The sequence below is a fragment of the Rhinichthys klamathensis genome, unplaced genomic scaffold (genome assembly GCF_029890125.1).
Source record: "Rhinichthys klamathensis goyatoka isolate OS25496 unplaced genomic scaffold, OSU_Roscu_1.1 h1tg000059l_1, whole genome shotgun sequence".
Classification (NCBI taxonomy): domain Eukaryota; kingdom Metazoa; phylum Chordata; class Actinopteri; order Cypriniformes; family Leuciscidae; genus Rhinichthys; species Rhinichthys klamathensis.
In genome coordinates this window covers 10,356,554-10,371,491 of record NW_026606604.1, presented here as the reverse complement: position 1 = coordinate 10,371,491, position 14,938 = coordinate 10,356,554, and the positions used below count along the sequence as shown (strand labels likewise).

General features: G+C 35.7%; 1 protein-coding gene across 2 annotated transcripts in view; it reads left to right on the top strand.

The window, feature by feature from the left end:
* Nucleotides 1-14,938, top strand: part of LOC130084151 (guanine nucleotide-binding protein G(olf) subunit alpha) — a 30,057-nt gene that overhangs the window by 12,734 nt on the left and 2,385 nt on the right. For both annotated transcript variants that reach the window (XM_056249367.1, XM_056249368.1), the window contains exons 6-11: nt 11,124-11,178; nt 11,314-11,387; nt 11,547-11,605; nt 12,034-12,154; nt 12,259-12,389; nt 12,620-12,687. In XM_056249367.1, the coding sequence (XP_056105342.1) occupies nt 11,124-11,178; nt 11,314-11,387; nt 11,547-11,605; nt 12,034-12,154; nt 12,259-12,389; nt 12,620-12,687 (508 nt within the window). The remainder of the gene's footprint in view (nt 1-11,123; nt 11,179-11,313; nt 11,388-11,546; nt 11,606-12,033; nt 12,155-12,258; nt 12,390-12,619; nt 12,688-14,938) is intronic.

The window sequence follows — 14,938 nt, the reverse complement described above, 5'->3', positions numbered from 1 at the left end:
GGTTTTACTGATGTTTTAAACAGAATCTCTTAATCAGAATTGTATTTATGCTGCGGTTATAGTGTGTTAATGTGAATCTAAAGGGAATGTATTCAGTATACATTTCAAGACTCGGTATGGGCCTGTTCAAAAGTTTGGGGTCGGTCATGATTTTTGTTTTTTAGTCTCTTTTCTCATTTATTTGATTATAAATACAGTAAAAATGGTATTGTTAAGAAAGTATTATTTGAATATATTTTAAAATATAATTTATTCCTGTGATCAAAGCTGAATTTTCAGCATCATTACTCCAGTCTTCAGTGTCACATGATCCTTCAGAAATCATTCTGATTTGCTGTTTAAGAAACATTTCTTATTATAATTATCAATGTTGAAAACAGTTGTGCTGATGATCTTTCTGTGGAAACCGTGATACTTTTTTAAAACGAAGAATCCTTAAGAAATACGTTCAAAAGAACAGGATTTACTTGAAATCTAAATCTTTTGTAACAGAAGTGTAGGTATTTATTGTGACACTAATTTGGATAAGTTATCTAACTGACTAGTTGATTAGTAAGGCAAACTATTGTTGTTGTGTAAGTCACTGACAGTGCTGAGCTTTAGCTGTTTGACAGTGTGCACTGGAAAAACATTCTTGGAAAAGTTGCATCTGTAAACCAGTTCAGCCTAACAATGAATTAGTCTGTTTTGAAAATATGTAGTTTTGCACATCCCTGTAAGGAACGTGCCTGATCAGGTTCAGAAGAACCTGAAACCAACCTATTTATTCAACGGCTTCCTTAACATGGCCAGGCAGCCAACTACAAACATGTCGTATATGTATTAAAGTTTCTTTGCCTTTTGAAATGGAGACATTCTAGGTGGGTGAATGTGTTTTTACGTCCACTGTTGGCTTTTTTAGGCCAGTGCTGACGTTTGTCCTGTATAACAGTGGCCGTGTGTCAGGTATGAAAGTGTGAGGAGGGTGGTCAGGTCATGGGAGTTGGTCAGCCGCTCTGTAGGACGCAGATACCATCACCAGCTAGTGCAGGGCCTGACGCATAATGGCGACTGTTGTCTCTCAGTCAGAAAAGGCCCGGAGATACTCGGAGAATCATACAGACACCCAGCTGCTCTCAATACAGGCTTGTTCTTTGTGGAAGACTTTTACAATACTGAGAATTCCTCTGTTATACAACTTCGAATCAATGTCTGCTCAGATATGTTTGCTGCGATCCAGGGGTGTGCAGTCGTTGAGAAAGTTTTTCAGATAAATCGAATTCGCCTTTGGCTAAGCCCCGCCCCCCTTAGTTACTGTTGCTACGTCCGACAAACAAAACTTCATCTGGGCTCTGGTATCAACATGGCTTATGCTGTGACAGCTCTTCCTGCTGAAATTTTATCAAACTTTTATAAAGCAGCAAATAAAGTGTCCGATAGAAGTAGGCAAAAGGGGCTGCAATATACGTTCGAAGGCTATATTCATGACATACAGGTGAAACGCAAGGAACAACAAGGCATCCAAATAGAGGCAAAAGCATACCGGTCACAGTCAAAAAACGAACCACCGCATATCCTACTAATGGAGACGGAGGCTGGGACTAACAATATCAAGGAGCAACACTGTTCATGCTAAGCTGGGTAGGTCTCTATTCACTTCTATAATCATTATTACAAAGCAAACGGACAACGCGAGTATAACGTTGTATTTATTAGCAGCGTGTGCTAGACGACACTTGTCAGGATTTGACTTCGGTTTGGGAAGGGAAAAAAACGCACACCCCCCTCCAACCTCTCTGGGAAACGCGTATCTGTGTTACAAATGCCCCAGGCACAACATTTAACCCTATTTTTGATAAAACTACGACGGTAATAGCCGGCCGAGACAAAAAATATGAGACGCCTGTGTTAAAGTCAATGGAGCGCTGTGAAAAGTGTCGGACCACTGTGGGAGCTCGTTCTTGGCTGCGCTGTGATTGGTCAATCTACATTCTAGGGTGTGGCTTAGCCAAAGGCGAATTGCTTCCACTTTGTCGTACTTTGTCCCTGCAGAAGTCGCCCTCATGATTCTAGAGATGCGCAATTTATCGAAATAAAACGGAAATCACGATTAATATAAATAATTATATGCATTATAACTATAATTATATAACATTCATTTGTGAACACGACATGCGGCAACAATCTTCCCATGCCTGTCATCCACTAAAGTTAAGCTTGGTTTTCAGTTCAAATAAAAGTTTGATGGTTAAACATTTGAAAATAAAGCATTTAAGAGAAATTTATATTGGTATTGTAATTTTATAGATGTAATGTAAAATGTAAATTATTATAAAATATTTTTTTTACTGTAAAGTATTACAGTAGTAATATTTCTTATTTTAACTATACTAGCATCCACACCAGCGAAGGATATCATTCTGTTTATTATCTGAAGTCAGGACGCTCTGCAGTTTTGACATCTGCTCAAGTTCTTTAATGCAGGGTGGATTCTGATTGGCTGTCAATGTTTTTATTGTTCTTCATCAGCTGGAAATACTCGTTCTGAAAGTGATTCCAACGATATTGTTTCTCTGTGCCATTATCGTTATAGTTGAGGTGTGGACTCTACTATTAATTTATATTTAGAATAATTTTTAGAACTATATATCGTTATAGTTATCGTCGACAGTGTGAACGGATTTAAGTCTGTGAGATTTTTACGCCTGTTTTTGTCCACCCAGGTGTTCATTAAATTACCTTGAAAAGTAATAGCACACATTTCCTCAACAAACATTCATACAACACAAATGTTGCAGGACGAGTTACGCACTAAAGTTAAAACACCAACCCTGAGCGAGAACAATTATAATATTTATGCTGGCTTTGGCAAACGCCTTTAATCCAATAATTATATCTCTCAGTATTATACCAGTAATAAAGTATTATATCTCTCTTTAGACTTTCGACATTATATTTGACAACACATCACTATATATATATATATATATAAAAAATCCATCATTTAAGAGAAACCATCATTTAATCTAAAAAGCCATAGAAAAATACAGTAAAATGCACTATTTTCTTTACTAAATAAACTGAAGAATGATGTTTAAGAACGTTTATATGTAGTATTAAATTATAATATTTATTTAAAAAACTCTTTTTTTTTTTACTACGACATTTTAAAGCTTGTAAAATGCCATGCACTGTTCAGACTAAAGCTCTACAAATTTAAAAAAGTGATTATTGTATGTTTTGCATTTATTTATTTATGTTTCCTGGTTGGGTTACCAAACATGTAGATGATATATTTTTATTTATATATTTCCTGGTTGAGTTTTTATAAATTAAGGCATTCACAACACAACATACTCACATTGCTATCGGAGAGTATTACAATTTTTCTCAATCGTTAGAATATGTATAGCTAAACCAGAAAGTGGCATTTGTTGTAAAATGTTTTGCCATTATTTAGGCTACTGTACCTCAATACTGTAAATCTATAGCAGAACTGAGCAAACTCTATTCAGTGTGTTCTAATCAAGCTGTTTTATCACAATGCATCTTAACTGCCCTTTGGCCTGTGAGCTCATTGAACGATCCCTCGTGATTTTGTGACATCTGTCTGTGTTCGTTTCTATTTATCTATTGCGTGTCTATTTTAAGGCTGAAAGAAAACGGATTACATGTCAATGTCAAACCGCCGAGACGCACACAAATACACGTTTGTACGCGAGTGAGAGCGTGCTGTTGTGATAGAGGACACTTGTACAGAAACGGTGAAAGCGGCAGTCCGAGCGAGAGAGATCCCAGTTGTGTGTGTGTTCTGTATGGAGATTGTGTTTGGGCTGTCTGTCCCCCTCCTCCCTCCACCAGAGCTTATGTAAAGGAACAGCGCAGCCGGGGCAAGCAGGAGCTATTTATAGCACAGCACTGCAGAGCACTCACTGGTGGAGGGTGTCACGTGTGTGTGTGTGTGTGTGTGTGTGTGTGTGTGTGTGCGCGCCGCCGAATCAAAGGGAGTATCCCGGCAATGCGCGTAAACAAAGGAAGGTCAGAAAGAGAAGGTGAGGCGCAGAAAGGGCCCTTGTGTTAGTGTGTGTGTGTGTGTGTGTGTGTGTGTGTGTGCGGTTATACATATCAGACCCTCATAAGTGCTTAAATGGAATAAACATTCACTGATGTACAGCGGCGGTCTCTCTTTCTCTTCTTTTTTTCTGCCTTTTCTTACATAGATATACACAAACAAACACGCACATGTGCAGTTGATAAAAATAGCAACAGATTATGAATTCCTTTTTTAGCATTTCGGATTTCTGTTTCGAGATTTTGCCAGCGTTTACCTAAAAATAGAACGACCCCACACAACTGCTCAAAGCTACGAAAACCAGTAATGATTATTAAACCATCATGCAGTTATATTAATGTTACTTGCTCCAATATTCCATAAAAAAAGATTTGTCCATTTTGAATTGATGGCATTTATTATAAATGATTTATCTGTGCACTTTTTTTTTTTTTTTTTTTTTTTTTTTTTTTTTTTTTACTCGTGTGCTCTCGTAACCTTTAATCAATGTGACAATAGGGAAGAAAAGACTATCGCAACTTCCTTTTCATGCTGACTTTGAATATAGTTTTTTTAATATGATTTACAATAGACAGATATCTTGTCAAGTATGTTACTTTAATACATGTAGGTTACTTTGAGCTCAAGGATTTTTTTTATTCTGTAATTATTTTTTTTTCCCTCTGGTCCCACAGATGTAAAATTTAATTATAGCAGCATATTTTTATATTTGTAAAAATATACAAATGTGGTTCCACAAATATGAGTATTATTTTAGCAACATTTTTATTTTGTGAAAATGTTTTTTAAACAAACAAATCAGTAACGAATCGCATCATTTGTCGATAATCTTCAATGAGTTCGAACTAAATGAAAGACTAAATTATTTAACATTATAAAGAGTATAATTGTTTGTATGACAATTAATCATCAGCACAAAATTCATGATCATGACAGGCTTAGTTGCATTCTTAAATTATATTTTGATTTATTTACTTTTGTGCATTTGGCAGATGCATTGCATTTAAGCTTGACATTTTTTCAGTTCATGCATAAACAAATATTTATAGTAATTACAAGTCCAAACCCAATAAAAGCCAGAAGTTTGTTTATCCTCGGTTAAAATTCAAAAGTTTGTCTGATCTGATCCTAGTCTACTCTCTTTTACTGTTGTGCTTGCTGTAAAAAAAAAAGGGCATCATTTCAACAGTTAGGAAAGAGGTTCTGTATATTACAGGAGAAATGCAAGCTCAAAAAATAGCTTTTTTAGTCTAATTCAATAGTGCAACAGTCGGTTCCGGAAGTAAAAAAAATCCATTATTTTTTTCCATAGGGAAACTGATTTTGAACGAGAACTTCTAAACCTTCAAAAACAGACCCACTGTGAGCTGTTAATCAATGGTGTTTGCTTCCGGTGAAGCCATTAGCCTGCATTATTTCAGCTTATTTTTTAAATAATCGGGATCAACAGCAGATTTCCTGTTTAAAAAACGACATTATCCATGATGTACAGGGAAATCCACTAATCAAAAAAGCAACAGTTCTTAGGCTCCGCCCACTCCCATGAACTGCAAATACATAATCGAGTCGATCTCTATACGCTCTCAAAATACTTATATTTTAAGTTTATTGCAAAATATGCATATATACACGCATACATTTATTGTTTAGATATGTCAACATTTGTAAATGAGTAGTTTTAGATTTATCCATTGTTTTCAATTTGATTATGCTGTTCGCAGTGCTTCATGGGATTGTAGTTCTTTCCCTCACTAAGTACACAGACTTGTACCTTTTGTGTTTTTGTTTTTCAAAAACTTATTTTGCTTCAAATCAAAGTTTTCGTTTTGTGATTCAGCTCGTAGCTAATTGGCTTGGTTCATGGCTTGGAAAGACGACTTTTAAAAAATACCTATGGGAAAAAATTGAATGGAAATGGAACCAGTAGTGCTGGAAAAAAGGGCGGGCAGTAAAACACTCTGATCTAATGAGAAACCTTGCACCGATACTCACAGCTGTAGAGCCGTTGTACTCAATAGGACATGTGAAACGTGTTCAAACATTCCCATATTGTTCAGTGTGAACTGGATTTACAGGTTTTGGAATGACTCCCGGTACAATTTCTGGTTTCCCCTGTGATCTAGAATCAACCTCATGTTCCTAAACCGCGTACAACGCGCCCATCGAGAACAATCTGGGCTTTATTATCTCATCTAGTCTTATCTTATCTTTGGTACAGAACATTCTCAAGACTAGCAAGAACCACAATGATGAATCAGATTAACCGTGTGAGGCGTGTTATTTTCAGCATAAGAGCGACGAAGGAGATTAAATTAAAAATTAAAATAAACACGCGTTCAAAATAACTATTTTACAATGCATCGTTTTTATCTCTGAAATCTGATTGTCATGTCATATATACACGTTATGATATATATATTAGTTTATTAGTTAACATGAACTAACAATGAAAAATACTTCTAAAGCATTTATTAATCTTAGTTCATATTAATTTCAACATTTGCTAGTTCTTTAAGAAAATCAAGTTGTATTTTTTTTTTTATTTAATGGACTTGAGCTAACATGAACTAACAATGAATAGTTGTATTTTTATTAACTAATTTTAAAGATTAATAAACATTGTAACAAGTATATTTCTCATTGTTAGTAAATGTTAATGAAGTGCAAAATGTTACCATTGTTTTTATAGAATTATACAGTTTTGAATTTTATATTTAATGTTATAGAAAAAATTAGTCATATCAAGTACCTAGATAATTATTTGTTTTTGTTTGTTTATATAATAATATATTTGTTTTATGATTTTTAATACCATAATCAAATGAAATATATTTGGTTTTAGCTTCAAATCCAATTAAGATGAAGTTTAAAGTAATTTGATTAGTTCTTTGTGATGCTATGCAAAAATGATCGTTTTTGTTGACATGCCATTTTTATTTTTTGATCGTAGAGTCAGTCTGGGAATTTCAGTATATTTAAATCTAATATGTTTGGATGGTTCTTCTATGACCGTTGTGTCGAGACGGATCCCACGCAAGATGGTCTGTGGACTCGTCGTGCAAATCTCTTCAATACTGAGTTGATCCTGTATGGCTGATAGACAGTCTGTCCCGCGATTAGCTCTGCTTTTCTCTTACACACACACACACACACACACACACACACACCTCGGCCCGCCTCATGCGTAGAAAGAGGGATTCTTTATAGTCATTAGATGTATGGCCACGGTTTTTTTTTTTTTGGTTGCTCGCTGGACTTCAGTTGGAGAGGAGGACTTCACAACTCAAACACAGATCCGACATGTGCCCTCTGGAGGCCAACACTGGAAATGCAAGGCCATTTTTGATGGTGGTGAAGTGCATTTTGGGATGCATAGGTGTTATTTACATTTTTGTATGGCCGATTTTGTCCCCACCACGCCAAAGATGACAGCAACAGATGATTCTTCTGTATCAACACAAGCAATTCAGTGTATGTTTATTATAATGAGTGGTGGAATTTGTAATGTTTTGCTGACTAATTGTTGAGGTTGATATCAATTGTCAAAAGTTACAATGTTCAGAGGAAATGTTCTTGTTCCGATCTGTCGTTATCTGTTCGGAAAATTCGCAAAACAAAATGCAAAGAAATGTGCTCCTGATTATTATTATTATTATTTTTTTATTTGTCTTCGCAGATTTAATTGACAATATTAAAGATAATATGATCAGGTATATTTGAAAGACTTTCATTAGATGTCAATAATTGGCATTGGATGTTTAGTGGCAAATATCTAATATATTATATTAATATTATATTTCTGTGGTCAGTAGCATGTATTTAACCCAGAATATGATTTTAAATACTGAAGTGTAATTGCACGTTTGGGGTCTGGTTGCAAAGTCTCTTATGAATACCATTTATTTGATCAAAAATACAGTAAAAACTAATAGTAATATTGTCAAATATTATTGCAGTTTAAAATAATATAATGTAAATAATAAATGTTTTCTATTGTAAAATACTTCAAAATATAATTTATTCCTGTGATCAAAGCTGAATTTTCTTCGGTGTCACATGATCCTTCAGAAATCAGTCTTATGCTTCGTTCATCTGTTGTCTCGATTATTTACCATGTCGTAATTACCGTAATTAACCATAACAACACGTAATGTTCAACGGTCAGGTGGTTCAAGTCGGAGCTCTCTGAAAATTCCCAGTTTACAAGTTGTAATTCTGAGTTCTACAAGGACGTGAATGCTTTTTACAAGTTGGAATCTTGTTTCTTGAGCCATCGTAATTGCCACAATTACATTATCAATGTTAAAAACAGTTGTGCTGCTTAATATTTGTGTGGAAAACCCTTTTCAGGATTCTTTGATGAATGGAAAGTTTTGAAATGGCATTGATTAGAATTCTTTAGTAACTTTAAAACAGTCTTTACCTTTCACTTTTGTTTCAATTTAACTCGTTAATAGCAAGGATGGATCAAAGTATTGACATAATCAGTAGTATTTTATACTTTATATGCATTTTCACATCTGAAAGAAATGCTCCAACATCATATAAAAGCAAGAGTCGGGATCTCCACACAAACCTATTTCTCTTTATCTTTTTATCTTTTTTTTTTCTTCTTTTTTTTTGGCAATGTCGTTACAGATTGTCTTGTTGTCACAAGCTTGTGGGATGAGTCTATATTTGTCTCTGTTAGTGCTGATAGCACTAATATCACATGATGGTCACAGAGTGTTGGGCTAATATTCTGCCTTTCTGCAGGGAAGTAAGAGAAAGATATGGGCTTGTTATCTAACATTCTTCAGCTGCGTACTTGCTGTAGGGATGCTTTCAGGGGTTCAGTTCTCATTCACAGCCAGTGTGTGTGTGTGTGTATATATATATATATATATATATATACCTGTTGCTGTATCAGAAACATTCACAGGACCTGGTATATCTAGACTAGATCTTCAAATGGCATTGTGAGAATGAGAGCGTTGCTTCTTCTTTGATAGTTTTTGCCACTTTTAATACGGTTTGAAATGATGAAAGTAACCAAGTCTCATTTGAGACACAATCAAAGTGTTTTTGAAGACTATTGTGTAGATTTCATATTCTTTTCTAGTGTCAGTGACACTGGTACTTGAGCAGTGTCTTTTGATATTAATTTGTGACTATATTATCATTTGTTACTGATATGGTGTGTGTATATATATTAGGGGTGGTTAATCTGTCTGATTTCCCGATTCGATTCGATTACGATTATTGAAGTCCCGATTCGATTACAGTCGATTTTCGATTATTAACGATTCTCGATTAGCGATTATTGATTTTCCATTTCACAACAGTAAATGAAAATACACTACAAAGTGATTGCAGTATTAAAAAAAGTATTTTATTGAGTAACAACAACTCAAAGCACTTTCTGTGTCGTGTATGTAGCTTATGTTCTGTAGAACATGAATACATCACATTGTGTTGTGACTCATTAAGTTGAACTAAACAATAACAAATAAATGAAAGGCTTATTTCCTTTAGGAAGTAGATCAGAACCAACATACTGTAGAAATTGGACAATTTTCTTCTAGAAAGACAAGGTGTTGTTCAGGTGGAGGAAGACTGCAGGTTGCAGTCGAAACATGTCAAGGTAAATAAAAAGTTTTTTCTCCACCTGAACACCTTGTCTTTCTAGAAGAAAATTGTCCGATTTAATCATTAAGAAGACAAAATGAACATTTTTGAACAGCTTACTGTAGCTTCAGCTTATATAGGCTACTGTAGCCTACTGTAGAACACAGTGACAAAACGCAACACACTAACTAGACAGGCCTTTATAATTTAGTGATATGTGGTTCTTTGAGTGTAGGCCTAGAGTCTCTAATCTCTAAAAATCTCCAAATGCTCGACGTGAAACTGCGGTCTTCCGTCCGACCTTTTACTATCGTGTCAATTGATTTTGATATGCGCGAGGGAGAGAGAGACCAAGACAGCGCTCGTGTTGTTTGAAGACGTGAGAGTGCGCGCGCGCGGCCAGGGCTCTCTCTCTCTCTCTCTCTCTCTCTCTCTCTCTCTCTCTCTCTCTCTGCTCGCGGCTGTCAAGCGCAGCAGTCATTTTTTTTCTACATCACTCACCGATCAAAAAAGGCTTTGGCGGGACAAAAATGTGCTTTGGTGGCCATATGAAACGTGTCATATGGCTTCTCATATTTGTCGTGTTTTCCGAAATATTTAAGTTTTATTCCACAAAGCTTACAAATAGTGTGGCTCTTGTCCAGCTCCTTTCCCCCCTTCAACTTCACAGAAGCCAAAATATTTCCACACGTCAGCTTTTAACGAGGAGGGTGTTTGGATATCGCGCTCAGTCATCGCGTCTCTGTTATGTGCACAACACAGACGGTCCGGGCACTGCACTGCACTTCCGCGCTTCAGAGTTCCGTCAATATATTACGTTATTATATATATATATATTTATTTATTTTGAAAATCGATTTTTGACATTTGCGAATCGATTCAGAATCGTCCACGTCCGCATCGCGATGCATCTAAGAATCGATTTTTCCCCCCACCCCTAATATATATATATATATATGTGTGTGTGTGTATAAATGTATCACGGTTTCCCAAAAATATGGAGCAGCACAACTGTTTCAACATTGATAATAAACAGAAATGTTTCTTGAGCAGAAAATCAGCATATTAGAATGATTTGTGAAGGATCATGTGACACTGAAGACTGGAGTAATGATGCTGAAAATTCAGCTTTGATCACAGGAATAAATTACATTTGAAAATATATTCAAATAGAAAACAGTTATTTTAAATTGTAATAATATTGCTGTTATTTTTTATCAAACAAATGCAGCCTCAGTGCATTTTGTTTAAAAAACATAAGAAAATCTTACTGACCTCAAACCTTTGAATGGATGGATGGAAAAATCTTGTGGGAAATCCATTGAATAAAACGCACACAAACTGCTCGATAATGAGAAGGATGTCATTGCCCAAAATATGAATGCTGTAGTTTGGTCATGAAAATATATTTATTACTTGTGTAAAGTCGATTTATTTAACTTTTTCTTCATTTGTGTCTTTACAGCTTTCTTGACCGGATTGATGCAGTAAGACAAAGCGACTATACACCAACAGACCAGGTACTGTTTGAGCTTTTTCAAAAACACACACCGTTGTAGATGAGAGACGGCCTGAGACGCTTTGTAAATGGCTCGCTCTTTATTTTCCAATAATTGTCCTAGCCTAACACTTTCTCTCAACCTTTCCTCTTTCAGGACTTGCTTCGCTGCAGAGTGTTAACATCAGGGATCTTTGAGACGCGATTTCAAGTAGACAAAGTCAACTTTCAGTGAGTTCACTTGCTTAAAAAGCTCCATAAAAACATATTAAAGATTGTATAGTGGAAATTACCGTAATTTTTGATAAGTGTTGCCATGTCTTCGTATGTCCACTAGAGGGACACATTTCACTTCCTATAAACCTCATGTCTCTGTTCTTCTCCTTCCAGTATGTTTGATGTAGGAGGTCAGAGAGACGAAAGAAGAAAATGGATTCAGTGTTTTAATGGTACATTAAGTGTGTGTGAATCTGAGTGTGTGAATTTATGCGTCTTACCACCAGTTGCACATACATGTTAAACAAGTGCCCATATTATGCTGTTTTAAAGTCTCCTACAACAGGTTTACACGCATCCAAGGTAAAAAAAAAACACGAGACGACTCGTTTCAGGGAGTTCAGAATGCGATTATTTCTTTTCAGAGGCAATATCTCCATTTATCTGCACTTTGATCTTTGTAACTTTGAAGACCTTTTACATTCACAAAAAGTCATATCACACACCACATGAAAGGTAATATCGGAAAAAGCATAATAGAGGCACTTTACTGTGTGATCTTTAACAATTTCACATTAACATACTTTGATATTTGAAGTACTCTAATGATATATTGAGTTGGAAGACTCGCGTGTGGTGCTGATTGGCTGTTTCTCTGCAGACGTCACAGCGATCATCTTTGTGGTAGCGAGCAGCAGCTACAACATGGTCATAAGGGAAGACAACAACACAAACAGGCTACGGGAAGCACTTGCTCTTTTTCGCAGTATCTGGAACAACAGGTGAAACCTTTATTTTCTCATTCCTTCTTTATTGCTCGTTTTTAAGTGCAAGTGCAAGCTTAACTGACCCCTCGGCTCTGTATTTTTTCCCCTTCTTTCTGCAGATGGTTACGAACAATTTCTGTCATATTGTTCCTTAACAAACAGGACATGCTGGCAGAGAAAGTATTAGCTGGGAAATCTAAAATTGAAGATTATTTCCCTGAATATACTTGTTACACCATACCAGATAAAGGTTAGACTTTTCACCCAGACACACACATCACTAAAGACCCAGAAGTTTTCATATAAGTGGGTAGTTGACAAATAATGTACATTTTTGGGTCAAAGGTGTATCATAAACGTAGTCCAAATGACTTGTGCACTATATGTGTGTGAGTTCGAGAGTTGAACTGAATCGACTGATTGATGTGCAGGTCAGTGTCGATTTCCCTGTGTGTTAATCTGTTGACTCTTCTATTTTAGTAACTCCTGAACCAGGTGAAGATCCCAAAGTGACAAGAGCCAAGTTTTTCATTCGTGACGAGTTTCTGGTTAGTATTTTTATTTGTCTATTGCAGTTTAGACTGATTCACTTTGTTGTGCTTTTTCCTAGCAAAGCATCTGATTATTATGAAATGATGGAGAAAAGCCCTGTTGATGGGCGGTTTATAGAAATCCACCAATCTATTTTACCAACATTTTTGACCACTGTTTACTCTTTTCTACACAAGCCACTTAATCCGGTAAACTGATAGTCGGTGCCATCTTGTGGACATCCGAAGAATAAAACATGCTGTTTACTTCATTTTCAGCATTAATCATCATCCACTCTCATTCTTTGGGTTCACTCAGTTGTGTAGTTCATGCATTTCAGGGTTTGATAAAAAAGCGAATAATTAATTAAATGGTAAAAGTATCAAATAAAAAACATGTTAAAAAACATAAATGAAAACAATAAAAATAAAACATGCTATAAAGATGATTTTTAAATATATATATATATATATATATATTAGGGCTGTCAAATGATTAATCACATCCAAAATAAAAGTTTTTTTACATAATATATGTGGGTGCACTGTGTATAATTATTTTGTATATATATAAATACACACACATGCATGTATATTTAAGAAAAAAATATAATTTATATATAAAATATTTATATTTATATATAATATAAATTATATATAAATCTATATACAGTATATACATGAAAATATTTCTTAAATATATACAAGCATGTGTGTGTATTTATATATATATAAAATAATTATACACAATGCACCCACATATATTATGTAAAAAAAAAACTTATTTTGGATGTGATTAATCATTTGACAGCCCTAATATATATATATATATATATTTTTTTTATACTAAAATGTATATACATTTAATAAATTCAATGAATCATCTGATAAAATTCTCATATATATGTCAACAAGTAGACACAGACCTGCTTCCTCTCGCTCACTCGTTTTATTTGCTCCAGGTGAATATTGTTGGTGTTACAGGGCTTGAATTTCAGCGAGGGATTTGCGCGTATTGCGCATAATTTTACTCATTCCCTCAGATCTTGTGCTCACACCCAAAGTGCGTAGCGTGAACATAAAGCCGCCTCTCGGCACTAAATTATTTATTTTTCGCTGCTTACTGCACTTAAACGGTCAAATATACACAAAATAATGTTAAAATAATAATAATAATTAATTATAATAATAATAATAATTCATTACATTTATATAGCGCTTTTCTTGGCACCCAAAGCGCTTTACATGGAAGGGGGGATCACCTCAACCACCACCAATGTGCAGCACCACCTGGATGATGCGACGGCAGCCATAGTGCGCCAGAACGCCCACCACACACCAGCTTACTGGTGGAGAGGAGACAGAGGGATGAAGCCAATTGGTATATATGGGGATGATTAGGAGGCCATGATGGACAGAGGCCACTGGGCAAATTTGGCCAGGATGCCGGGGTTACACCCCTACTCTTTCGAAAGACATCCTGGGATTTTTTTGTGACCACAGAGAGTCAGGGCCTCGGTTTAACGTCTCATCCGAAGGACGGTGCTCCTTGACAGTATAGTGTCCCCATTACTATACTGGGGCGTTAGGAACCACACAGACCACAGGGTGAGCGCCCCCTGCTGGCCTCACTAACACCTCTTCCAGCAACAACCAGGTTTTCTCAGAAGGTCTCCCATCCAGACCAGGCTCAGCCCTGCTTAGCTTCAGTGGGCACCAGTCTTGGGCTACAGGGTGATATGGTGGCTACCAGCAGCCATAATGTCAAAATGTCTTGGCGAGTGTTCACATAAACAGTCAGTTGTGTTTTAAGTGAACTTAAACAGTGAACAGTTGAGAAAGAAAATATGGAAGTTTTCCCCCATGGTATCGGTGTGAAAATTGTGGCCAGTGAAAATGTTGTGTGGCTAATAACTTTGGAAAACCACTAGCCACAGTGGGTGGTGAGCAAAAAAGTTAATGTCAAGCCCTATATATATATATATATATACACACATCAGCAAATGTTAAATTATTGAAATATTGACTATAAATCGCGGGCTAATTCAAGTACGTCAAAGGGGTTCGGCTGATTGAATCAGTTTAACACAGGGTTTCTTAAACTTTTTCGAGTTTTTTTCTATTAAAAGTGATTCATTAATCACATTAACGACTGGGTTCTGTTGTAGACATTTATACTGAGTGTTGTCCATTCAAATTGATGAACATAAATAAATGAATTCGAATTACAAACACATTTTTTGGGGGATTACCGGGATTACCGGTAATC